General features: G+C 43.1%; 1 protein-coding gene across 2 annotated transcripts in view; it reads left to right on the top strand.

The window, feature by feature from the left end:
* RALBP1 (ralA binding protein 1) overlaps positions 1–26,531 on the top strand; it is an 81,726-nt gene that overhangs the window by 9,166 nt on the left and 46,029 nt on the right. Inside the window, exons 1-2 of one of the 2 annotated variants that reach the window (XM_068237173.1) lie at positions 13,808–13,909; positions 25,844–26,148. In XM_068237173.1, the coding sequence (XP_068093274.1) occupies positions 25,905–26,148 (244 nt within the window). In that variant the 5' untranslated portion in view covers positions 13,808–13,909; positions 25,844–25,904. Of the gene's footprint in view, positions 1–13,807; positions 13,910–25,843; positions 26,149–26,531 lie in introns of those variants that run through there. The other variant, XM_068237172.1, reaches the window with a different exon arrangement.

Here is a 26,531-nt window from a genome sequence, read left to right as displayed (position 1 = left end):
GCGTTCACGTCGCAAGGCATGAAGCGGTCGGCAAAGAGTTAAGCAATTTTGCCTGGCTATCCTGCTGACCTTCTGCCTCTAATACTTTTAGCCAAAGACCCTGAACAAGCATGCAGCTAATCAGGTGTTTCTGACATTGTCAAATCTGACAAGACTAGCTGCATGCTTGTTTTTTTTTTTTTCCTGGTGTGATTCAGGCACTACTGCCAGGCATCTAGTATTGCGTAAAATGGGGGTCCCCAAACTTTTTCGGTCAAGGGCCGGTTCAACATACTTCAGACTGCTGGGGGGCCGGAACATACATAAAATGATGCTGAAAAACATTACATTGAATCTAGGTACTGGTTCCCCCCAATCATGCACTCCCAGTAGCAGCCATCCAGTCATGTGGCGCCCGAAGAACGTCTTTGTGCACCACACAGTGAAGCATACCCAGGTGATAACCAGTGTCACCTGATGCCGAATCGGATTGGAAGCCAGCGAATGACTGCTCACTGGCTTCTACAGTGAACTGGTGGTGCCAGCACTGCTATTCTATATGCAGGCTGCCGAGATTTAAAGGTGCAGTGGGCAGCATCTATAAGTCATACATTTTGTGTTTGGAGGGGCCAGTGAAAACGCCTCGGAGGACCGTATTCGGTCCACGGGCCATAGTTTGAGGACCACTGGCGTAAAAGGAAAGATACATCGGCAACGCACCTGCAGTGTAAAACTGATCTAAAGAAGCTCAGTGGAGCTTCTGTGTGGAATGGTATTTAGTCCTCTCCACTACTCCATAATTACTTTCTGACTCCCTGTAGTCTTTTAAGTTTTCACTTAGTTTAATTTAGGCAATAATTATAACTTATGTATGTAACATACAATCAGAGGTGTATATACTTTAGAACAGTGATCTGCAAACTCATTCGTCAAGAGCCAAAGATCAGCAATACAACAATTAAAATTTCTTTTGAGAGGACATTTCTTTTCAAGAAGCATGTTTTCAGGAGTCTGTGTAAACTAGCTACTGACATTAAATAAAACCAGATATCATAGTAATAATCGTATATCGTGACCGAAAACGATATTTCACATTAAAACAAAAATATGACAATACTCACATTTAATGTGAAGATTTACCTTGCATTTTCTTGGAATTTTGATTATGATTAGCCCCCAAAGTTATTAATAATGATTAGCCCCCACATTGCCACTGCCTTTAAAGGGAACCAGAGAGGAACGGGGGGTGAAAAAAGAAACAGATTTTATACATACCGGGGGCTTCTTCCAGCCCCATAAGCCTGAATCGCTCCCACGCCGCCATCCTCAGCTTCCTGGATCCGCCGGTACCGGACCCGTCACTTCCGGCGGACGCGGCCAATTGTCCGCATCACAGGGGCTCCCTCCATACATGTACGCATGCGGCTGCGCAGTTAACAGCCACATGCGTATCTGTATGGGGAGAGCACCCTGTGATGCGGAGAATTGGCCGCGTCCGCCGGCCGACTTGCCGACTCGCGGCAATGACGGGACCCGGTGGCGGCTGATGCAGGCAGCGGAGGAGTGCGACGTGGGAGCGATCCGTGCGTATGGGGCTGGAGGAAGCCCCAGGTATGTATATTGCATCCTCTCTGGTTCCCTTTAACCACTTGAGGACCACAGGTTTTTTTGTTTTTTTTAATAACCTCCTTAGCGGTATGCCCGACACTGTCAGGGGAGGCTGCGTGATCGCTGGATCCAGGCTGGGTAATGTATAAACGGGGGAGCGGCGGGGATTGGAGGGTGCCGGAGACTTCTTCTAGCTAGCCTAGTGCTAGCTAGAGGGTTTATAGCCATTTAGTACATTTATTTAAAAATCGGGCAAAAAGTAACAAAACCTCCTGAGCGGCGTAACGCTCAGGAGGTTAATTAATTCCCCCACCCCGATTGTCCCTAGGCTGTGATTGGTACTCAGTCCTATGTTTACATGGCATAGGACTATGGCAGAAATTCGATTGTGAGCCCATCCAAAGGACAGTTAAGTGACAAGGCTGTCACTTGTACAGCACTGCGGGAGATTGCAGCGCTGTTTACATTCATTTTGGCGGTTTATTTGAACAACACAGCCTGATAGCCATGATCGTGGGCTGTCAGGGTGATCACAGATCCCCGCTCTGCCTTGTGACGGAAGGCTCCCGTTTAATCTCGCACATCACAAGATGACTCAATCCTGCATTAGGCGGTCCGGAGGGAGTCACTCTGCGGCCACCATCCTGTGTTAGGTGGTCACAGAGTGGTTTATAATAATGATTAGCACCCACATTGATACAACCTTGCAGTAATAATGGTGGGTGACACTGGCCCGACTCACGGGCTGATATTGGGCTGACTTTAGACCTTTCAGCACTGAAAGGTGTAAAGTTTGCCACTTGACATTATTCAGCCTACATGGGACTTCAAGAACCAGCAGAAACCGACATGGTGTATTGTACAGTTCCTGTCTGTTCCTATTATATAAGTTGTAGGTACAACAAATTAAGCCATGTAGATTCCTGCTGGTTTTTGTAGCTCCATGCAACCTGAATAATTTTGACTGGCCAACTTTAGACCTTTCAGCAGTGTACTAGTTATGGAACTTGAAGCCCCCTAGTAGTGCTTGGCCCACCCCTTCACATTTAACACATTAAAGAGAGACTGAAGCAAACAAAAATTGCTATTTTTACATTCTAGTTTGCTTTAGTACTCTCATTAGATGTAAACCGGCGCATCCCCGCCGCAAAACGAGGGCTTTAGACTCCCCAAATCCCTGGGGCAATCTGGACGGCGCTTCCTGAAAGAGGCAAAGCTTTCAGCTGCAGCTCTGCCTCTACTGATGTCGCCGCCTCTCCCCTCCCCTCTCACTCTTCCTTCACAGAGAGGGGCAGGGAGAGGCGGAGATCCGCACAGTGATTGACATCAGGAGAGGCAGAGCTACAGCAGAAAGCTCTGCCTCTCAGGGCAGCACAATCCACCACCAAGATGGTCGTGGATGTTTGCCCCGGGATTTGGGGGGTCTAAAGCCCTCGTTTCTGCGGCGGGGATGTGGCGGTTTACATCTGAGACTACTGAAGCAAACTAGAAGGAAAAATAGCAATTTTTGTTCTCTTCAGAGTCTCTTTAAGAGCTATAATTACAAGCAGCAGCCCGGGTAGCATACCATTACATCTCCCTTTGGGTAGGAGGTTTCGGTCCATCGCCACCAAGACCTCAAGGCACAGACACAGCTTCTTCGCCTCAGCTGTCAACTCTCTGTACTCTCTCCCAAAAAGCACCCTCCCACCCGTTGATCATTCTTCCCCCTACACACTGGTTTTCCTGCCTGGATAAGCTTGTCTATGATAGAATTTGTTTGCACTGTGCACTTTGTACAATATGTGGTTAACTCTGTGTGTAAATCTTCTCTGGTAATTTGTCTATGTAGGAATTGTTGTATTTTTTGTATCGCTACACTGAGCCCTGAGCATGCTAAACCCAATTCCGGGCACGACCCAGTCGTCCTTGGCAAAATAAAAGATTCTGATTTCAGTTACCACTTCTCTTTGTGAGGGACAGCAATACCATTCAAGGCTTCCCCAATCCTTACTGAGCTAAATAGCTGATGGGACAGGCAGCCATTTTTAACAGGGTACTGGTAGATCTCCACTGCAGTGCCAGTGGTGCCTAGTGACAAGGGACTGGCACTTTACCTTTACATTTATTTTCTCCTCTCATTGTAAACCTAGGAGATAGAAACATAGGATGATAATCTCCATTAGAGATTTTCTGCAATGAAAGTCTACATTTCAAGTGTTATTGGAGCAGATGTAATGAGTGATAAAAACTGGAACTGACGAAATGTCCCAACTGGGTAGTAAAGCTATCCATGACATTAAATGACCAATAAGCAGTCTCAAAACATCAATGCTTTTGTGGCAATGGCAGCCTTTAATCAGACACTAATTATCACACTGTCCTGCACAAAAGATGAACACGTCCTAAGATGTAAAAACAAGGAACACCAAGAGCCCCAATAGTGTAATATGTACTGGTAAATGGTTACTAGATAGAGTAAATATTAATACTCAGAAACCAGGGTTACCATTAGGCAACCACTGTAAAGGCAGGTGGGGAGATTTTCCTGACCCCACTCAGGAATAAGAAGTCGCTCTCTGTAGATGAGAAAAAGGGGGTTCAACCCTCCACCCAGGGTGGACTCAATATTATGCAGGAGAACAGAGGCACCAAAAGGATAAAAGGAAGCTAAATGAGCTTAAATGAGAACTGTAGAGAGAGGATTATGGAGGCTGCCATATTTATTTCCATTTAAGCAATACCAGTTACCTGGCTATCCTGCAAATCCTCTGCCTCTAATACTTTCAGCCATAGACCCTAAACAAGCATGCAGCAGATCAGGTTTTCCTGACAATTTTGTCAGATATGATAAGATTAGCTGCATGCTTGTTTCTGGTGTGATTCAGCCACTTCTTCCACCAAACAGATCAGCAGGGCTGCCAGGCAACTGGTATTGCTTAAAAGGAAATAAATGTGGCAGCCTCCATATCCCTCTCACTACAGTTCTCCTTTAAAAAAACAAATTCTTGGTAAATAGAGGAGGTAATGGTGGACTTACCACCTCTGTGACACAGGTGCCTGCTCTTCTACTGACCACATATGCTATTTCTCCATTGTTATTGCCTGATGAAGCGGGATCAAACCTGTGAAATGCGTTGCATATTTGGAGTTCATAAATAAAATATATTGACTGTCTTTATTACAGTCGTTGTGTGTTTCCTTGGAAGAGGTAAGTCCACCATTACCTCCTCTATTTACCAAGAATTTGTTTTTTTTTAAAGCTCGTTTAGCTTCCTTTTATCCTTTTGGCGCCTCTGTTCTCCTGCTTAATATCCTAAGATGTATCTGGTTTTCGTTTGCAAAAAAAATGAGGCGGAGTCTTTGCCAACGCTCATTGAGATTGCTTATTGCACAGCGGTTTGCAAGGGTTGGGAACTACTTGAATGTTTTTGGTAGCATTTTGGGATCGCTTTCGATCGATAGTTGGCGATTTCCCAAAATGTTTTGCCAATGTAGATAGATTCCACTGGAGCGATTGCGATTAGGGAAATTGCAGTCGCAGGACATGCAGCATTTTGGGAGCGTTTCCATTCTAATGTATTGTATAGGAGCAGGGAAATCGCTCCCAAAATCGCTTACAAAGCGCTACCACAACTCGCTAGCAATTGCAATCGCTCTCTGCGCTTTCTAGTGGGTCCCAGGCCAAATTGTTGCATTTAGCAGTCAGATTTTAGGATGGGTCTTTTGCTGAGGTTAATATTATATGGTTATTTTACTGCTTTATATTCAAGATTTGTTTGGAAATATTGATTGACAGGAGAGTTAGAAAAAGCCTAATACCGGTCTGACAGGTTTGTCAGCTATAATCCTGAACTAATCTTGCAGGCATCTGCCACATCGGTGAGTCTCTAGATTGCGTATGTTTTATATTCAGGCTTAAAATAAAACTTCAAGCATCAACCCAAATCTGCATACACTGTACTTGTTAGGAAAGCACTAGAGAGAGAGAGAGAGAGAGAGAGAGAGAGAGCTCTGCTCCATGTGGGTGGAACAGACCAGTCAGACACTCTCCTTCTAGTCTTTGGACCACTCCTCCCTCTATCTGTTGCACAGCACTGGTGGGAGGTGGAGTGACGTGCTGCCCCACAATTCCTTCCACTACATCCTCAACCTCATTTTCACCCTCTGCTTTAGCCACTTCCCCACCACAGGGCAGAATGAGAAGTGGCTGTACCAGGCTTTGAAAACCAAAAGAAAATTGAAAGTGTAAAGAGAGTTTTTTTGTTTTCCTTCCCCTCCTTAATTACTTTTAATCAATGTATGCAGGGGCGTTTTTAAGCATTCCAGGCCATTTGTTGGGGGGGGGGGGGGGGGGGGTTGTTATGACCATAGATTAAGCCCTGCCCCAGGACTAAGCCCCACCCCACAGGTGTTCTATTACCTAAATGTGTGCAGCAGCTGGAACTTACGGTATGTGTCCTGAGGAGCAGTAGCTTCGCAGGTCCCTGAAGAACAGACATCACAAGGTCTGGATAGTGTAAGTAGCAGGCAGCTGCCACTGTGTCCCTCTGTGCCACCGTTTTGTTCCTCCTTCTGTCCCCTTGTGCTACCTCTTCTCCCCGTGCATCCCTTTGTCCCACACCATGCATGTCATTGTTTACACAACAAGGTGTTACCCAGCGACCAAAAAAACTATAGCTGGCCACTAACGGTCCAATTTCTAGCGAAAAATCGTTCAAGTGATCAGAAATTCTGATCGGATTGGTTGTAAATAATCTCCATTGGTGGACACAATCGATTATGAACGAGTGAAAAAAAATGTCGGCCGAATGAATTTTCGTCGAACGAAAATTTGGATTTTCTTGGTGGTCGTGATAGATAGGAAGCAATGATTGGTTAGTTGATGGTGTAGTAAACGATTTTTCGTCCGATCAGAATTTCTGATCGCTCAAACGATTTTTCGCTAGAAATTGGACCGTTAGTGGCCAGCTTATGACTTGTTGCATCTGAGCATGATTTCTGCCACACTGAGATGTAACTCCATAGGGGAACAGCTGGCAGGTGCTGAATTTAATGCTTTTAGCCTTCTGTGGAAAAGTGGCCTTAGCCTGAAATTGATTGGTTCGGGCATCAGTGAAGCCGAGCCCACATTTGTAGAATGCTATTAGCTGCATGTTCTACTTATATTAATTTGTTGCATTTTTAATGTATTACTGTGAGCTGCCATCTCAACTGTTATCTTTACATATTACATATTTTCCCATGTATTGCTTGAGTACATGTTGGAACATTAACTAGCCCCGTGCCGTTATCTGCTATCACAGTTTAGAGGAAAATGTTTGTGCTAAACTATCCATGTCTTTTGGTAGACTTCAAAGTGCTCCCTGGATCCAGATAACATCTCAATAGCTATGTAGCAGTCATTTTATTTTCAAACACAAGCAGTTTTTTTTGTAGCTGGAGTCTGTAGCTTGTAAAAATTCCTGGATTAACTGCTGGCTTTAGAAGCTGATAATATGTAGTTACTAACTTACAATGTTCTACTTATTGTAGTAGCAGTAGAGTTTTGTACCATGTTAGCCATAGGTAAAAGCAAGAAGCTTTGATTCAGGATGATTATTGGCTAACTTATTGTATGCATCCCAATGACTACATGTATCCCAACGAAAGTGTATTCCACAGTGGTCAGTTGCATAATGCATGTATTCTAATGAGTGTGACTACAATGTAGACTGGACATAGACTTTAATACAAAACCTGCATGCAGCGAGTGAAAATAACAAAATCTGTTACAATGCAGTACTGTGAACAGGTCCGTAGAGTTGTATAGGCAGTTAGTTGATATACAGAATTGTTCTGCAAGGCAACTGAGCACTGTGAACTAGGCCTGAAGGACCAAGATTAACTACATGCAGCAAATAGCAACTTTATAGCTTCCAGTATTTCTTATGATCAAACAAAACGGGGTCCCTATTTTAGTCAATTTTAGTCCTCTATTTAGAACAAGGAACAGTTTAATTATATTAAGAAAAAAAAAAACTTGTTTGGAATACAATGTATTGTATGGCTTCCAGTTCGTTCAGCAGTGTCAGGAAATTGTCCTGCAGGGGAGAGCAATGTCAATAAGCAAGCAGTTGGGGGAAGGATGGGACACATTTTTCGCCTGCTATTGCTTTTTGTGTCGTCTTTTATAACTGTTGTCACTGGGAACAGAAAATGAAACTTAATTTTATATTATGGACCCAGCCTGGAGTAAAACCTGGCTGACGTTCTCTTTCCCATGCTATAAAAAATAAACATATTTGATGTATTTGGCTTTAAAGTCCAGTTCCATTTTAAAAGGAAATACAATTGGAAAAAGCATGTTGTGTCCAAGTGGAAGCAGCCTGGTCTGCTTCCTCCAAATTCTGAGGAAATTAACCAGAAAATGATGATCTGTGAGAAAATTTAAGGCACAAATCCAGGACACCACTTTACTAAAAAATGGCAGCTGTACTTGGACATTGTAGGTGGGGTTGACACGTCTACAGTCATTGAGTTATAATGCTCTGGGCAGGGCTGTGGAGTCGGTACAAAAATCATACGACTCCTCGGTTTATACAACCGCCGACTCCAGGTACCCATAATTGCTCCGACTCCTTGGTCTAATACTTACCAGGGCTGTGGAGTTGGTACAAAAATCATCCAACTCCGACTGCCTTCTGCTACAGCCAGATATTTAAAATTTTGACTTATCAGTCAAGAACACCTGCTGCCATTTTTCTAAACCCCAGTTCCTATGTTTTTATGCATAAATGAGTCGCTTGGCCTTATTTCCACATCAGAGAGGTATGGCTTTTTGGCTGCATCTCTTCTATGAGGACTACTTCTGGCCAGACTTCCCCAGGCAGTAGATGAGTGTACCTTTGCGCCACTGTTTTCTGACATTCTGGAGCTGGGTAAGATTTGATGGTGGGGTTTCCAAGCTTTGAAGTAATCTTTCGACTTTGTCCCACAAATTCTCAATAGGATTGAGGTCAGGTGACTGAGAGAGCCATTTAAGCAGGCTGAACTCTGATGTACCTCAAACCAATTTGAGACCAAGCATGGTGGCAAGTGCCCACAACCAGGTCTGTGGAGTCGGTACAAAAATCTTCCGACTCCAACTCCGACTCCTCAGTTTATGAAACCACGACTCCGACTCCGGGTACCCAAAATGGCCCCAACTCCGACTCCTCGACTCCGACTTCTTACTCTAATACTTAACAGGGCTGTGGATTTTGTACAAAAATCATCCGACTCTGACTCCCGACTCCGACTCTTCCAGTTTATGAAATGACTTCAACTCCGGCTCCGGGTGCCCAAAATTGCCCCGACTCCGACTCCACAGCCCTGCCCACAACAGGTATCTTTTCCTATTTTCTGTGATACCAAAGGCACTTGATGGTTTCCTGCTGCTGAAGCCCAACCTTTGCAAAGTCTGTCTTTTTGTGTGTTGGGATATGCTTTGTGATGCACCTGCATTGATTTCAACTGTAATTTGTCATGTTGTTGCCCTTCTGTTGCTGCGGACTGTGCGTGCTGCTTGACTTTTACCCCTCTCATTCACCAGCCTTATTCAACCAGAAAAGCACTTATCGCTTGAAGTTATATTTTGTTTTCAACTGCCTTTGTCTAAACACCCGAGATACTGTTGAGCTAGAAATAAGTCATCGTTTCAGAGATGCTAGCACCAGCTCTTCTTGCATAGACGATCATTCCTCTTTGAAAGTCACTTAAACCTTTTGTCTTACCCATTTTGCCATTAACTTCCATGATAACTACGTTGTCCGAAGCTGAGCGTTCCTTTATGTAAGCAACTTTGTAATGTATTTATAGGGTGTCCATGCTTTCTAATGCAGATTAGATGGCTCCATTGCTTTGTCTGTGGCTCCCCTCACAAAGTGTGTCACTAAATCATGTTCAGTAAGCATAATTCTCTCCTCCTAAAGGAGGTCCTTGCAGCTGCAGACTTTGCACCCCACTTTGGTACTCTTTTTCTGTACAGTCATGCAAATTATGTGACTGTTGTGTCGCAGAAAAAGTGTAAGAGACTTTTTTAAGATACTCCATCGGAGCAGGTAGCTATGCTTACCTATGATGTCTCAATGAATGAATGAGCAAGTGGTGGATGGTGGAGGTAGGTTGGAGTGCAGGACCCACTGAAAAGGCTGGTGCTTTGCACACTTTTTCTGCAAGCTGGCCAAGTTATGCTGTCTGGGACTAGTACCAGTGTGACCATAATTCTGGTCAGAAAGTATGCACCTTATTGCACAGTGGAATAGGCTAAAGCACTCCTATACATGGGCCTCTTATTTCCAGATTCTTTACAAAACCTTTCCTCTGCCACTTGATCAATGCATTTCTTCCCTTGGTTTCCATAATCACTTTCTGGGATAACAGGAGATTACCTTTTTGAAAAAAGTAACATATGTCAGCATCAACACAGTACATGCAAATTAATAAAAAAAAATGTATTTACGATGGAATGTTATCATCTGGCAATGTCTATGTCAAGTTGTGCTTTTGTAGAAAGAAATAACCGTCATTCCAAATCAAAGCAGAACAGACAAATCTACCTCTCCTCCATAAGCTGTGAAGTAATGCTGCAATCAGTGGCTTTCAGTTATGTAGGTTTGTGGCTTGTTAAAGCTGTATACCGTAGTTTCTAGCCTGTACAAAGGTCCCCTTGCTAATCCTGTAATGTATGTGTATAGGCAGGCTCTGTGGTGTAAGACGCTGCTTATGAATGTGTTTTAGGATTTATGATATCATGAGCCTAATGGCCTATGCTTCACGGTCATATATTCTGTGGATAATTTCTGTCAGCGGCAGGAGACAAGCATCTGTGCCTGAGCATGTACAAACCAAGAGGATCAAGTGCTTCCAATGAAAGGACACGTTTGAATATTCTTATTATACCGGTTGTCTGCACTCACAACACATTAACCTCTGTGTGACTTGTCTCTGCATCTGTCCAAACACTGGCTCTACTTTACAGGGTGTTTTATATGTATGTGATCTGTAGCAGCCCATAGGTCATTTTCTTAGCTTCACTGGTGTTATCTCAGGTAGCAATGTCATGTTTTGCTACCAGTACTTTTAATATAATTTGCAATGTTGGTTTGAGATGCACAGCCTCATACAGTCTTATTGCATATGGCTGTAAGTTGCTACACCGCATTATTGCTTGGAGTGGTTTGGTAGAAGTGCCTAATGTGGATAAGCCTTAAAGTGTACCTGAGGTGACATGATGAGATAGACATGTGTATGGACAGTGCCAATTATACAAATAACAAGGCTGTGTGGCTTTTTGAATCTGTTTTCTGCTTGAAAGCGTAAGGGCCTATTTCCACTAGTACCGAATTTGGCAGGAATCTGCATTACCCCGAAGATGAGAGGGGTGGGGAAATGCTGCTTATCTCTTGAATGGGCTGCCGTCCAGATTGCACTTTCGGTGTGAATCTGTACGACATATGCAGCCGATCACTATAGCAATACATGGTACGGCACATTGATTCAGGCTGTGGCTATGCTGCAGAACTGGAGCCGCGGCTGGATTGTAAACAGCCACGGCTCCCAGTGGAAATAAGCCACATAAGACCTATTAAATGTATTTATGCTTAACTTTAATTATTTTTGGCCACTAGATGGTGCTATACACTCTCCTGGAAGTTACCAGGAAGTGTTCAATTGTTGTTGTAACTTCACTAGTTACTTTCACTTTGATGAATGAACATGCCTCCTCATTCGAGGCATATTTGTTCATTCATGGCACTTCAATTGTCTCCGGGAACACATGTTCCCCTTCATCAATCGCTGCTATGTAAATCCCAATGCACGCGTACCTGCCACATCAATACTGGACGTGTATACGTGTCCAGATTGATTTACCATGGTGCATTCTGAGCTAGTATATGCACCCGATCTACTCCTCACCGCCCTGTCACTGTTTGTTCGTAGGGAAGTTTTTTTTCTTTTCCAAGATTGCAGCGATCCTTGGGGTCACAACACTGCAGCATCTCAGCTCTTACAGAGAGCTTTGCTTAGATACGGAGGGGCAGAGAAGTGGCAGAGAGAGGCAGATTCCTAACACTAGAGTGGATGTTGTAGGCAAATTTGAGGGGTGGGGGCACAGCAGTGGGAAGGGGGAACAGAGAGCAGCGCAGAGAGGACACAGAGGCATGTCATTGAGCAAGGAACATGCCTCATTATCATTTGTTATAGAACATCTGCCTCAGGTACACTTTAGAGTGTACCTGAGACATTACATACTGCATCGTTTATACTTACCCTGGGCTTCATTCAGCACCATGTGGTCCGTGGGCTTCCTCACCGTTCTCTCTGGCAAATCCGTTGTCCTGTGGTGAGCTCCGTTAAACTGTCCAGTCGCTGCTATTCGTGCTCTACTGTGCATGCACGGCCTGGCTGAGTGCCCTGTGACTGGAAGCGTTCTGGGCTTGTGCAGTACTATTGCACAGAATGCTCCCGGATAAAAAGCGTGACGGGCTGTGCAGGTGCACGGAAGCACGACTAGCCTGGATTGGACAATTTAAGGAAGCTCACCACAGAACAACGGAGTGGCCGGGCAGGACAGCGAGGGAGCCCACTGACAACACAGGTTGGAGGAAACCCCAGGTAAGTATAAATGATGCAGTATTTAATGTCTCAGGTTTACTTGAGGCTTCTTTTACACTTGGCCACTGCGTTGCCCTGCATTACACTTCCCCGCCGCAAGGGTCATGCAATTCTATGGAGACTTGCAGGTTTAACAGTGTGCGCCGGAAGTATCCAAACCGCTGCATACCTGGCACAAACTCTGCATAGCGTTGCCATATGTTCCAGGGCTGGGGAATCGGTACAAAAATCTTCCGACTCCAACTCTGACTCCGACCCATACTCCTCAGTTTCTGAATCCACGACTCCAACTCCAACTCCGTGTACCCAAAATTGCTCAGACTCCGACTCCTCGACTCCGACTCCTTAGTCTAATACTTAACAGGGCTGTGGATTTTGTACAAAAATCATGCGACTCCTGACTCCGACTCCTCAGTTTCTGAAACTCCGACTCCAGGTGCCCAAAATTGACCCGACTCCTCGACTCCGACTCCAACTCCGACTCTACAGCCCTGATATGATCCCTGCCTACCACACAGATTATGCAGCAATGCATGTGAATGGGTGACACAGTAAGTGTAAACGACACAGGCATGGTGCGACGTGGTGCGCATGCACAAACCGAGGATCCCAGTAACATACTTCCTGCTCAACAAGGCGTATGACGGGAGTGGGGCGGCACTATGCATATGACCCTGTCGCCACACCGTGGCACAGGGTCATATGAAGGCTTGAATCTGATCACAGAGGGATCGATTTCTACCACACACTGAACATTGATTCTAAATAGATTTCACCGCGAAATCTATAGAAAATTGATTGAACTGCAGCGTCATGTTGCAATGCTATGGGCTCTTCGATTTATCACAAAAGCTGCCCTTCAACTACAGATATTTTCCATCTGCAAATCTGACAAATCTGTCGAGAATCAAACAAGAAGGCGTGTGGGTATGGCTTGCTGTATTCCGCCAAGCTGCTCTTCTCTTTATTTTTTGCACTTCAAAGTGCACCATGTAATTATCTTCCTCCCAATTTTTTTTTATTTAGATGTGTGTATACTTATAGAATGGCGCTGTGGATGGTATGGCTGTGACAAACACTATTCTCCTAATGTAGTAAGAGTTCTAAACATTCCATTCGCTTTTGATCATGTGACATAGCCAGAGCCACGGTTCTTCTTTGGAAACCTGGTAATTATTAAAATTAATGCTTTGAGAATTACAAAAATAGATGAGCAATTTGGAAGGAAAGCTAGTGTTGCAAGACCCTTCTTCTCTTACCGATGATTTCACTCAGTGAGAATGCTCATCTCATTTGACATTCACTGAGGCTTCTGCTGATGCTACAATACATGTCTGCCTTGGATGTTGTGTCTTATTTTTATGAAAGTGTGGTAATATTTACTTGTTATATTTCCCTTCTATTTCCCTCACTATCTTCTGTCATCATATGACGAGGGCCTAAATGTCGACACAACTGTCACTTAGCACTACATAAAAACTCTCTAAATTCCCGAAAGCAGTTATCAGAAAGGTGAAAGCTTGTTTTCTCTACTCTCTTCCTCCCAGCATTCTTGTTTCCTCAAGAGTTCTGGACTCCTCCAAGTTACTCCATGTAAATCAGACGCCTCACAAAAAAATAATTGCTCTGAGAAGAGTCCTCTGGCAATAAAGGATCTCATTTTGTAAAGTTGGAACATTTTACTCATGTACAGAATCTCACAAAAGTGAGTAAACCTAGCAGATTGTTTGTTAATATTTGGTTATATCTCTTCATGGGACAACACTGAAGATATTACACTTTGGGGTATACTCACTAAACTGCGGTAAGCAGAATAAAGTGCATAAAGTTTTGGCCTGATGACCAATGGAATTTCCCAGATATATGCCCTCTTAGTAACGAGGGAAGACTTCAAAACTACTTTACGTATAAGGTGGGAAACTGATCTTGATCAGGTATTCATGGACCAACAATGGCGGAAGATCCTGATCCTGGCGCATAGAACATCAGTCTGTCAGTTTGCTGGAATCTGGATTTAAATTGTTATCACATTGGTATTTTACTCTAGAGAAACTACCTAAAATGTTTCCAAATTCAAGTCCTCTATGCTGGCGATGCGGATCTCAGATAGGCTCTCTTTTACATATATTTTGGAATTATAGATATAATTCCTTTCTGGAATTCTGTAAAGTCTAAAATTGCCCTACTTACAGATGAAGAGCCTTCCTCAGACCCATCATATTACTTGTTACATAATACTCCTAGAAATATCAGTAAATACAAAAAGTCATTGTCACGACATTTAATAAATGCCGACAGGATCGTGATCGCCCACCATTGTAAATCGCCCCAAATACTGACAATATCAGAATGGATAAAGGAAATGAATGTGATTGAAAAGCTAGAGGATCTTACTCAGCATAGGTATGAGAGAGATGACCAGTTTGATAGGGTCTGGAGACCGTGGCACGGTTTTGTTAAGACTGACACCTATAGACAACTTAAAGATATAGGAGAACAGACGGAGGAAGATTAAATCTCCCCCCGAGACGTAAGATGAGTGTCTAACTGTACTGGTGTAAGAAATACGATATTGCTGAAAATATTGCATCAACAATGGGATATTAATAAAGACAACAATACCGATTTCTCGTAAGTTCTAGGTGGTCGTTTGGCAAAGAAATACACATCAACAACAGCATAAATAAAGTTTATATTGCAAGTGGTATTTGCGATAAAGGTACAGATATTGATGTATTACAGTAAGCGACAAGTACAGAGAAATCGGACCATATAAAAACATAACCAACTTAGAAACCAATACCCACAATGTATACATTAATACATAACATTAGTGCAGCTTCCCAATATATCCTAAAACACAGCCCACAATGCGCAGATACAGCTTACCTAGCCATGGTTTCCCGCTAACAGCCTCACCAGTCCATTCCAGCAAAAGCCCCCCCCACAACCACATGGTCAAAGACTCTATATACTTCTTGACTCCACCCCTTCACCACACATCACTCCCGGCTCAGTGTCATTGGCTGAAAGGATGCTTTTCAGCAGATTTGAACTTTATCTCCGCCTAAGGTCAGTTAAGCAGGAAGTGAATTCTTTTGTCTGAAACATGTGCTCTAAGAATGGATTTTCAAACAGTCCAATTCTTACAATCCCCCACTTGAAGGTGATCGAAATTTATGAGAGAACCTTCACCAAAATGTAACAGTCCATAGATCCATGAATGGGATTAAATTGGATTCCAATGTCCATATAAAGAATCCATCAATGTAAATTTCCCACAAAAAACGGTCCATAAAGTTCTCCTTTTATGCAAATATTTTCCAAATTGCAGATGTAAAAGTTCATAACGACTCCAGTGTGGATGCATTCAGTCTCTTGCACAGTCCCAGAAGTTATCAAGACGTCTGCAGATAGCACATCCGGCTCAGGGTTCCAGCACACTGGATTCTTGGTTAACCTACATTTGCGCAAAATAACAGAACACAAAACAACACAGTTCACAGAATCACAGGTCCTACCCCATTATTTACTTTAAGCAGCTTTGATAGGACTTCTGATTGAAAATGACAATGATATATCAAGACACTGCATGGGACCCATACAATTTTCCAAGATTATCAATTTAGAGACTAGCACATGCTCTATCCACTACCTCTCCAATATCAGGCCACGCCTAGAATGCACACATCTGCAATTATCTGCCCAGCTCACAGTCTCAGCTCTCTGATCACTCACCACTCTGGGTGGTCACACACCAGCTCTGTGTGGCTTCCGCTGCCAAGTCCCTCTCCCAGCTCACACTGGTTCACAGTGGTTTTACGCAGTTGCTGAGCTTTGAACCTCCATGGCAAGTTACACCTGCCTCTCCACTTACTCAGCCCGCATTGGCAGTACCACGTCACATTCTGGCAGCACTCAAGCATGCCACTTACCAAGCCAGGATGGACTCCTGATGCTCCCACACTCAGTTTGTGAGGCACACAGCACCTTATATGCCACATGCACTGGAAAATTAGCCAAAGGGCTCTCCACTCCGTGATTCTGAAACAGACAGGTTAGCAGACAAAGCCAGGCAATGGAATCTCATTATGATTTCATAGCTTCAAAAGCATATGCGTGAACTATATTACCCAAAAAGTACAATAGTACTGCAAAATGATTTCAATCACTAGGGTCACCCATGTTCTTGTACATCAGCATTAAATCCAATTGTGACTCTGTAAACTTGCAACACATAGAAACATTATAAAAACATAACCAACTTTGATATCTGGACTGTAACACTCTAAATGCAATGCCATTACAACTCTCTGCAAAAGGATCTCTGTTAGATGTAGACATACACAGTTCAATCCCATTACACAGTTTTACAATCTTGTGGACCTCTAACTGCAGACTGGATTTACAAAAAAACATCTCCAGGGTGAAGATACTCATGAGTGCACATGGGGCTTTCAACATTTGCTGAATCTGATTAATAATTCTGGCTAAATCTTGGCTAAGATAGCTAAGATATGATCTGCAAATGGAAACTGTACAATTATTTGGGCATCTACAATAACAATAGGAACAGTTTAAATTGTGCTTTCTGTAACAACCCATCTGTACTAGAGCAAACATCCCCCACTTGACTATCTATAAAACCCCCAACCCAGTAAAATGATTGAAAGCAAAAACTGTTGTTGTGTGCTTTGCAATTCTCAAATATATGCAAAGTACCTGAAACAAAGCTCATAACCAGAAACAAAAACTCCAGATTGAACAAGGCCTTACCATTTGTTCAGTAACATAATTGACCTTACATTACAAATTTTAAGGCATTTTAAATCTGGTTTTCCCGAAATAAATTGTTGCCTTTGTAAAACGCTATATTCAAAAACATTTCAATGGCCCACAACTTTGTGCATGGATCCTTACAAGAGGTGAGAAAACAAAAATGCAATCTCACCTGCCATGCCTTCAGGCCATTCACAAAACCCTCTACTATAGTAAAGTAACAAAGGCAACCCATTCAGATTTACATAGCTACAGTCAGCACCTGAAACTACAACAGTAATTTAGAATTTAACTTTTCTGACTGTAGATAAAATGATCAATTAAATAAAGAGGCTTATTCCTAACTCTAAAAAAATGTTAGGATCCTCTTTATACATAACTGCATACATAGACAGACAGACAGACAGACAACAAAACACAGCCAGGATCTTCTTTTGTTCCTCTGTTTCCTACGAAATAGAAACTGAAAAACCATTATTAACATTTGACAAAGTTCCTCCTAGGAAGACTGTGTTCTGGAATGTTCCTCATTGTTCTACATTCCAGTATCTCCTGCTTTATTTCACTAACCTCCTGAGCAAATTTCCCTCGAAGCCAACTTACCTCAGCTTGTAATTGCTCAGTATGTGATCTGAGAACTTTGTAAGGAACCCAGGCCCTGTCCTGGCTCCTCTGCCTGCTCTCCCACCTAGGAGAGTACACCTCAGTTTCTCTCCTCCTGGTAAGGAATTTGTTACCTCTGAAATAATTCTGTCTGTCTCTCCCAAGTGATGGGCAAAACTGTTTTATGTGGCCCTGCTCCCCACATTGAAAGCACCGCCGGGTCTCATGCCTTCTCTGGGGCTTATTCACTATATGTACAGCGCTGTCCCTTACAGGCTGCACAGCAAACACCTTATTGAAATTTCTCTTGTGCTGCACTGACGATTTGAAAGGGTTCCTTTTCAAATCATCTCTTGGACTCTCTAAAGTCCTGTTCCCCTGAATGGGCCTTTCCAGAGAATGCGCTTCCTGCTTGCTCTCTGGCAATTCAATAACTGAACAACCACTGCATTCAGAAGATCTACTATCACCAGCATCACTTTCACCTGGACACTGATTAACTGCTTCACTACTGGAGGACACAGACAATGTTTCCAACTTGCATTGTGCATCCTTCAACTGCTCAGTCAGACCTGCATTCTGACGAAGCAATAGTTTATTTTCCTCAACAATTTGTTGCTGGGTAATGGCAACCACATTGGCCTCTTCAGCAGCAATTGTTAAAATGGAGACTGCACTTTGTAAGTCTTTTACATTGTCCTTCAGCCTCTGAACCTCATGTTCTAGGTTTGATTTTTGTTTAACAACACCCCTGTATTTCTCTGCTATCCATTGCGCTGCAAAAATAAGCATAGCTTTGCCCTCATTTTTCTTGAACTTCTTATTATTTATCAGATCATGCACATACATCTGGGCATGCTTCCATGGATTTACAGAGCTTTGCAATATATTCACAATACCTTCCTGGTTCTTTACTTTAGTCTGTTTTAAAATCAACAATTGGACAGAGGTCTCCATTTTGTTTACCCCTAAACAACAAAATGGACAGTGTATTCAATGCAAACACTTTGATCTCTGCACACAACAATAGGCAGAGTTTACACTGAAACTCACTTGGCTACCTCACAAGTCACAACATGGCTGCTTACACAGTTTCTCCCAAAATCTGTCTGCAGTATAACCTCAACATCAAACCTAAATCACAAATCCAACATGCAACATTATACAGTTATTAACCTATTTTGGTTCCTGGACGTAGTTTCTACGTCCAGGAACCATGCGCGCTCCCGCGGCCGATCGCGCGCGTGCACGCGCACTCCCGGACGCGGATTCGGTAGCCAGGGAATCAATGTATCGGGCTACGGTGCCCGATCATTAATTCCTCTCCCCCGCTGAAAAAGCGGAAAAAGCGACAGCTTCTCTCAGAAGCTGCGCCTTTTCTGGCCGTTCCCTGTCCAATGCGCCACTCTAAGCGTGTGTTACGCTTAGAGTGACGTCATGTAAACAAACTTATGGCCGCCATCTTGTGGCCAAAAAGTAATACTACACCTGTAAAAAAAAAAAATAATTTAAAATTAACACACATTTACATTATAAATCTATTATTTACCTCCCACCCTCCCAAAACTACCCAAATAAAATGTTTACAATAAAAAAAAAAAACATTACAATAAAAAAAACAAAACATGTAAATATTTACCTAAGGGTCTAAACTTTTTAAATATCAATGTAAAGATGAAATATTTCTATATTTTTTTTATTTTAAACTTGTAAATAGTGATAGATGCAAAACGGAAAAAATGCACCTTTATTTCCAAATAAAATATTGTCGCCATACATTGTGATAGGGACATAATTTTAACAGTGTTATAACCGGGACATATGGGCAAATACAATACGTGAGTTTTAATTATGGAGGCATGTATTATTTTAAAACTATAATGGCTGAAAACTGAGAAATGATGAATTTTTTCCGTTTTTTCTTATTCTTCCTGTTAAAATGCATTTACAGTAAAGTGGCTCTTAGCAAAATGTACACCCCAAAGAAAGCCTAATTGGTGCCGGAAAAAACAAGATATAGATCAGTGCATTGTGATAAGTAGTGATAAAGTTATAGGCTAATGAATGGGAGGTGAACATTTCTCACGTGAAAACTACGGAACCTGAATGGGTTAATATGCCTTCCCGCCAAATCATAACACACCTCCTACCTGCCGCTCACCATTTATGTAAGAAATACGATATTGCTGAAAATATTGCATCAACAATGGGATATTAATAAAGACAACAATACCGATTTCTCGTAAGTTCTAGGTGGTCGTTTGGCAAAGAAATACACATCAACAGTAGCATAAATAAAGTTTATATTGCAAGTGGTATTTGCGATAAAGGTACAGATATTGATGTATTACAGTAAGCGACAAGTACAGAGAAATCGGACCATATAAAAACATAACCAACATAGAAACCAATACCCACAATGTATACATTAAAGGGATACTGTAGGGGGGTCGGGGGAAAATGAGCTGAACTTACCCGGGGCTTCTAATGGTCCCCCGCAGACATCCTGTGCCCGCGCAGCCGCTCACCGATGCTCCGGCCCCGCCCCCGGTTCACTTCTGGAATTTCTGACTTTAAAGTCAGAAAACCACTGAGCCTGCGTTGCCGTGTCCTCGATCCCGCTGATGTCATCAAGAACGCACAGCGCAGGCCCAGTATGGTCTGTGTCTGCGCAGCACACTCCTGGTGACATCAGCGGGAGCGAGGACACGGCAACGCAGGCGCAGTGGTTTTCTGACTTTAAAGTCAGAAATTCCAGAAGTGAACCGGAGGCGGGGCCGGAGCATTGGGGAGTGGCTGCGCCAACACAGGATGTCTGCGGGGGACCATTAGAAGCCCCGGGTAAGTTCAGCTCATTTTTCCCCGACCCCCCCCTACAGTATCCCTTTAATACATAACATTAGTGCAGCTTCCCAATATATCCTAAAACACAGCCCACAATGCGCAGATACAGCTTACCTAGCCATGGTTTCCCGCTAACAGCCTCACCAGTCCACTCCAGCAAAAGCCCCCCCACAACCACATGGTCAAAGACTCTCTATACTTCTTGACTCCACCCCTTCACCACACATCACTTCCGGCTCAGTGTCATTGGCTGAAAGGATGCTTTTCAGCAGATTTGAACTTTATCTCCGCCTAAGGTCAGTTAAGCAGGAAGTGAATTCTTTTGTCTGAAACGTGCTCTAAGAATGGATTTTCAAACAGTCCAATTCTTACACTGGGCCGAACCAAACCGTCCCAATGTCCACATTTTTTTAGAATTTTGTATAAAGCATTTATTCTAGCCTTTTTCTTTTCTTTTTTCTTTCTTCCTCGAAGCTAATTAAACCACACAAGAATAAATATCAAATGGCCTGGATGGCATAAGGCAATTTGAATAGGCTAACTGAGGGGTCTGAAATAAAGATCTTGTGAGAAATAATGCATACCAATATTGATTAATAAAATAATGAGCTGATCTTTGAGTGTTTAGTAAATAACACATAATATATGTACTTTTGTCTTATTCTCTGAAAATGTGTATTTGTTACATTTAAATTTAAATAAGTTATTATATCGTAAGGAGATTGAGGGTGATAAACTAATGTGTGGATATGTGTTATATCAAAATATAAGACATCTTTCTTTGTATGTATATCGACATAAAATGTTCTATACATAAAAAATGTAAAAAAAAAAGTGCATAAAGTATTACCACACCATGAGTATAGCAGAAAGCAATACATTACGCTGTACTTTGTGCGTAAGACTTTACTCATGTTGTTCTGCTTACCACAGTTTAGAGAATACACCCCTTTGATACAGTGTAAAGCAGTTTGTGTAAAACTTGTATAATACAGTAGTGTAAATTTGCTGTCCCGTCAAAATAACCTAACACACAGCCATAAATACTTAAAGTGTAAAATGTCAAAATTATGCCCAAAGTGTCAATATTTTGTGTGCCCACCATTCAGTTCCAGCACTGCCTTAATTCTGTTGGGCATGGAGTTCACTAGAACTTCACAGGTTGGCACTGGAATCCTCCTCCACTCCTCTATGACAAAGCTGGTGGATGTTGGAGACCTTGCTCTCTTCTACCTTCCGTTTGAGGATGACCTATAGATGCTCAATAGGGTTTAGGTTTGAAGACTTGCTTGGTCAGTGTCAAAAACATTCACTTCATCACCATAGAAGCACCAAGAGAGATTTTTTTTTTTAAGTTCAGGATCAAGGCGTTTTTATTTTACACGCGTGGCATTTCTCCAAGGCTTTACATGCAGACAAGTGTTAACTTGTTGCTAGCACAAAGAAAAAAGAAAGTCTCCTCCCACTCCCATCCCTTGTAATATCTTCTTTTACTTGCGTCATAGGCGTTGTCATCAGTACATCACATGTAGCTGTCTCCCAATCATAGTCTTTGCCGCATTGCAGTGTTTCCTTATCCTGCTACTTTCACTTTGTCTGGGCGGGCCTGCTGTATGAGTTTCTACTTCCCAGCCAAATTATTATCTGAGTCCCAGTTTTCAAGAAATCAATTCTTCTGGGTTTCGGAATAGTCACAGGAAATACTGGAATAGACCGCTTCTGTGTCTCCTTCAGAAGACCCTGCAATAACAAAAAACTCTCGCCACAATGATTTTCTCTCATTTTCATAGAATACTGAAAAGCTCTTAGTATATAGGAATACAAAGTATAAAGGATATAAACACAATTCAATTATAAAGGCCATGTTAATTATTTCCACATTTGTCCAGTGCCTTTTTGTTTTCTTTAGCAAGACAGTGGTTTTGTTGGAGTTGTATTTGGGGTCGTTATCATGTTGGTTAACTTCCCTGTGGCCCAGTTTCCAAAGGTAGGGATCTGGCTCTGCTTCAGTGTGTCACAGTACATGGTTCTCTCAATGAACTGTAGTTCCCCAGTGCTGGCAGCACTCATGCAGCCCCAAACCATGATGCTTCTACCACCATGCCTGACTTTAGGCAAGACACATTTGTCTTTGTATGCTTCATCTGGTTGCTGTCGCACACGCTTGACACCATCTGAATCAAATACATTTTATCTTGGTCTCATCAGACCACAGGACATGGTTCCAGTAAGCCATGTCCTCAGTAGGGTTGCCGCGATATACCGGTATTACGATATATCGTGGTTTGATTGTGCACGGTATGGTTACCGTGCACAATCTCGTTTTAGGGGGCGGGGTGAACAGGGGGGCGGGGCGACGTCGCGACGGGGTTGTGACACAGCGACGAGCGCACGAACAGCGGCGGGGATACAAATACTCACTGCAAGAAGCCAGCTCCGTCCTGCACGATGTACCCGGGCTTCATTGTACTTCCTGTTCTTGCATCACATTTCCTTGAAACAGCGCCCCCTGGGTGCTATTACAAGATGATGCAAGAACATGAAGTACAATGAAAGCCCGTACATCGGTGAAGGACCTGGCTGCCAGGATGTGAGTATTTATCCCTGCTGCTCCGTCCCCTCTCCCTCCCCCCGGCTCTCTGTGCTGCAGCCACCTGTTTCTGGCTACGCCTATCTCTGGCTACCTATGCTGCGAGCACCTTCTACTGACTACACCTATCTCTGGCTACCTATGCTGCGAGCACCTACTACTGACTACACCTATCCCTGGCTACCTATGCTGCAAGCACCTACTACTGGCTACACCTAACCCTGGCTACCTATCCTGCAAGCACCTACTACTGACTACACCCTGTCCCTGGTTACCTATGCTGCAAGCACCTACTACTGACTACACCTATCTCTGGCTACCTATGCTGCAAGCATCTACTACTGGCTACACTTGTCACTGGCTACCTATGCTGCGAGCACCTACTACTGGATACACCCATCACTGGCTACCTATGCTGCGAGCGCCTACTACTGGCTACACCCATCACTAGCTACCTATGCTGCGAGCACCTACTGGCTACACCCATCACTAGCTACCTATGCTGCGAGCACCTACTACTGGCTACACCTGTCCCAGGCTACCTATGCTGTGAGCACCTACTACTGACTACACCTATCACTGACTACCTATACTGCGGCTACCTATACTGCGGTCACCTATTACTGGCTACACCTATCCCTGGCTACCTATGCTGCGGCCACCTACTACTGGCTACACCTATCCCTGGCTACCTATGCTGTGGCCACCTACTACTGGCTACACCTATCCCTGGCTACCTATGCTGCGGCCACCTACTACTGGCTACAGGGGGGGGCCCGGGTCCAAATAATCGTACTATACCGTAGTACCGTGGTATTTTTTTTTTTTTTTGACAGTTTTCATACCGTGAAATTTCATACCGTTGCAACCCTAGTCCTCAGACAGCTTGTCTTTTTCAAACTGTTTGCAGACTTTCTTGTTCATCATCTTTAGAAGAGGTTTCATTCTGACCCGTTTGATGCAGTGTGCGGCATATGGTCTGAGCACTGACAAACTGACCCCCACCCCTTCAACATCTGCAGCAATGCTACCCACTGCCCTATACGTCTATTTTCAAAAGACAACCTCTTTATATGATGCGGAGTATGTGCAGTCAACTTTGAGCATGGCGAGGCCTGTTCTGAGTGAAACCTGTCCTGTCTGATGTTTGGTCTTGACCACCATGCTGCAGCTCAATTTCAGGGTGTTGGCAGTCTTCTTATAGCGTAGGCTATTTTTATGTAGAGCAACAATTTTTTTTTATTTTTTTTTTATTTTTTTTTTTTATGATCCTCAGATCTCAGTTCTCTGTGATAAGGTGCTGTGCTGAACTTCCAGTGACCAATATAAGAGAGTATGAGAGCAAGAACATGAAACTTAACACACCTGCTCCCCATTCACACTCTAGACCTTGTAATACTGAGTACCATGACCCCTGGAGCGAAAATGTTTAATAGGGCAGAATTTTGACATTCTTCACTTAGGGGTGTACTCAATTTTGTTGCCAGCAGTTTTGACATTAACAGCTGCTTGTTGAGTTAATTTGATGGGGTTAGCAAATTTACACTGTTGTACAAGCTGGGCTCTGAATAATTTACATTGTATCAACATGTCACATCTTCAGTGTTATCCCATGAAAATATATAATAAAACATTTATAAAAATGTACTCCCTTTTCTAAGATACTGTATGTACTGTAATCAGGTGCTGCTAATATAACTATATTCACGATGAAGTCATTTGTATAATTTTCTGGTTCTTGCACGGGAATGGTAATTGACATTACTTCCCCTCCAAGTAAGACTGGATGAAACAATTGAGTGAATATTATAACTGCGACCAACCTTTTGGGCATTTGATCTTTGACTGAATTCCCAGTTGGTGGTTGATTAGTCGGGAATGTCAAAATAATTTGCACACATGTAGAGGTGACTCTCCCATCTGATTTAATCGGCCGGTTCACACGTCCTCTACCGGCATGTCCTTTGGGAGGGCTCAAAAATGTTTCAGCTACCGAGTAGGAAAGAGTTTGGTGTTGGTTCCTGGTGTTTATTCATCACATTTAGAGCCCCCAGGGGGACGCCGAACTGTGAATGTAACTGCTGCTATGTAGAGTAAGAACCACACACCTTGTTGTGTGAATGCTGGTGCAGGACACCTAAGCAGCAACAAGTATCCAAAGGAGGGGTCCGTACACAATCTTAGTGAAGCAAAAAGTGCAAGTTTTATTGCTCCATTACACATATGCAAAGTTCATGTGACCGATTTGCCGACGATCGTTTCAGGGCTTTTAGAAAAAAACATGTTTTTTTTCTGCCTGTGCTGTGATAAAAGGGACCCCCTAAAGGCCCCGAAAAGATTGTCGACCAATTGGTCAGATGAACATTGCATGTGTGTAATGGAGCAGTAAAACTTGCACTTTTTGGATACTTGTAACCATTGCTAGACGCTGCACCCAGCATCTCAGAAAACTATCAACTACAGCACAAATGCAATTGCTGGCAATCAACTGTAAATGCATTGAGATGAACAATGCCATTCATCTCAAAGTGGGACACGGTAAACAATGTGGATGGACACCGGCACTTGTCAGTCTGAACCAGCCCTTAGTGCAAAGCAAGTTCTGTTTTCACTCATTTCAATTGGTCATTTACACAGACGGTATACAGAATTATGTGCAGGAACGATCAATATTTACCACTGTGTCCGAGGATTTAATGACCTAAAAATCAGTCCGTTTTATAGATGAGGTAATTCCCAGTGACCATGATGCTTGACTAATGTCTTCTGTTTAATGTGATTTTCTTGGTATGAGTGCTGATTTTTTTTTTCCCCCCTCTCTAGGTACCATGGACAGGTAACAGAGACCTGGGCTCAGTTCCTGCAATAGGCTGTCATCAGCAGAATGACTGAGTGCTTTCTGCCCCCCACCAGCAGCCCCAGCGAACATCGCAGGGCTGAGCATGGTGGGGGATTGGCTCGCACACCCAGCTCAGAAGAAATCAGCCCAACTAAATTCCCAGGTCTTTACCGCACCGGTGAGCCCTCGCCACCCCATGACAGCCTCCACGAGCCTCCCGACGTCGTGTCTGATGACGAGAAGGACCATGGCAAGAAGAAAGGAAAGTTCAAGAAGAAGGAGAAGCGAAGTGAGTGTTGTCTGTGTGTTTGTCTTCTGCTCCTGACTTCATAGCACGTCGAGATCTAGAAGGCAGAGCCTGTATGTTTCTGCTTTTAATTTCTGTTCCAGTCTAAAATAATGCCTCCTGCAGTATTTTGTTTCTTTACAATATCTTGTGGCTACTTCTAAGGACTAATTGCTTCTTAAAGAGACAACATTTTCAGTCTTATTTCTTCTATCTTATAAGTTCTAATGTGGTCTGGATTACTGCAGCCTTTTCTAGTTGCACTCTCTCTGTAATATATCTAATCTTATTTTCTTTGTCAAGCTTTTTCAATGCAGGGAGGAATGGGCTGCCTCTGTTGTAATGAATACAAGTTATGCATGCCCCCTGTAGGCTCTGTGTGCTTT

Source organism: Hyperolius riggenbachi, chromosome 5 (assembly GCF_040937935.1).
Source record: "Hyperolius riggenbachi isolate aHypRig1 chromosome 5, aHypRig1.pri, whole genome shotgun sequence".
In the NCBI taxonomy this organism is placed as follows: domain Eukaryota; kingdom Metazoa; phylum Chordata; class Amphibia; order Anura; family Hyperoliidae; genus Hyperolius; species Hyperolius riggenbachi.
The sequence above is the reverse complement of the archived record's forward strand: the minus strand, read 5'-3'. Positions and strand labels throughout refer to the sequence as shown.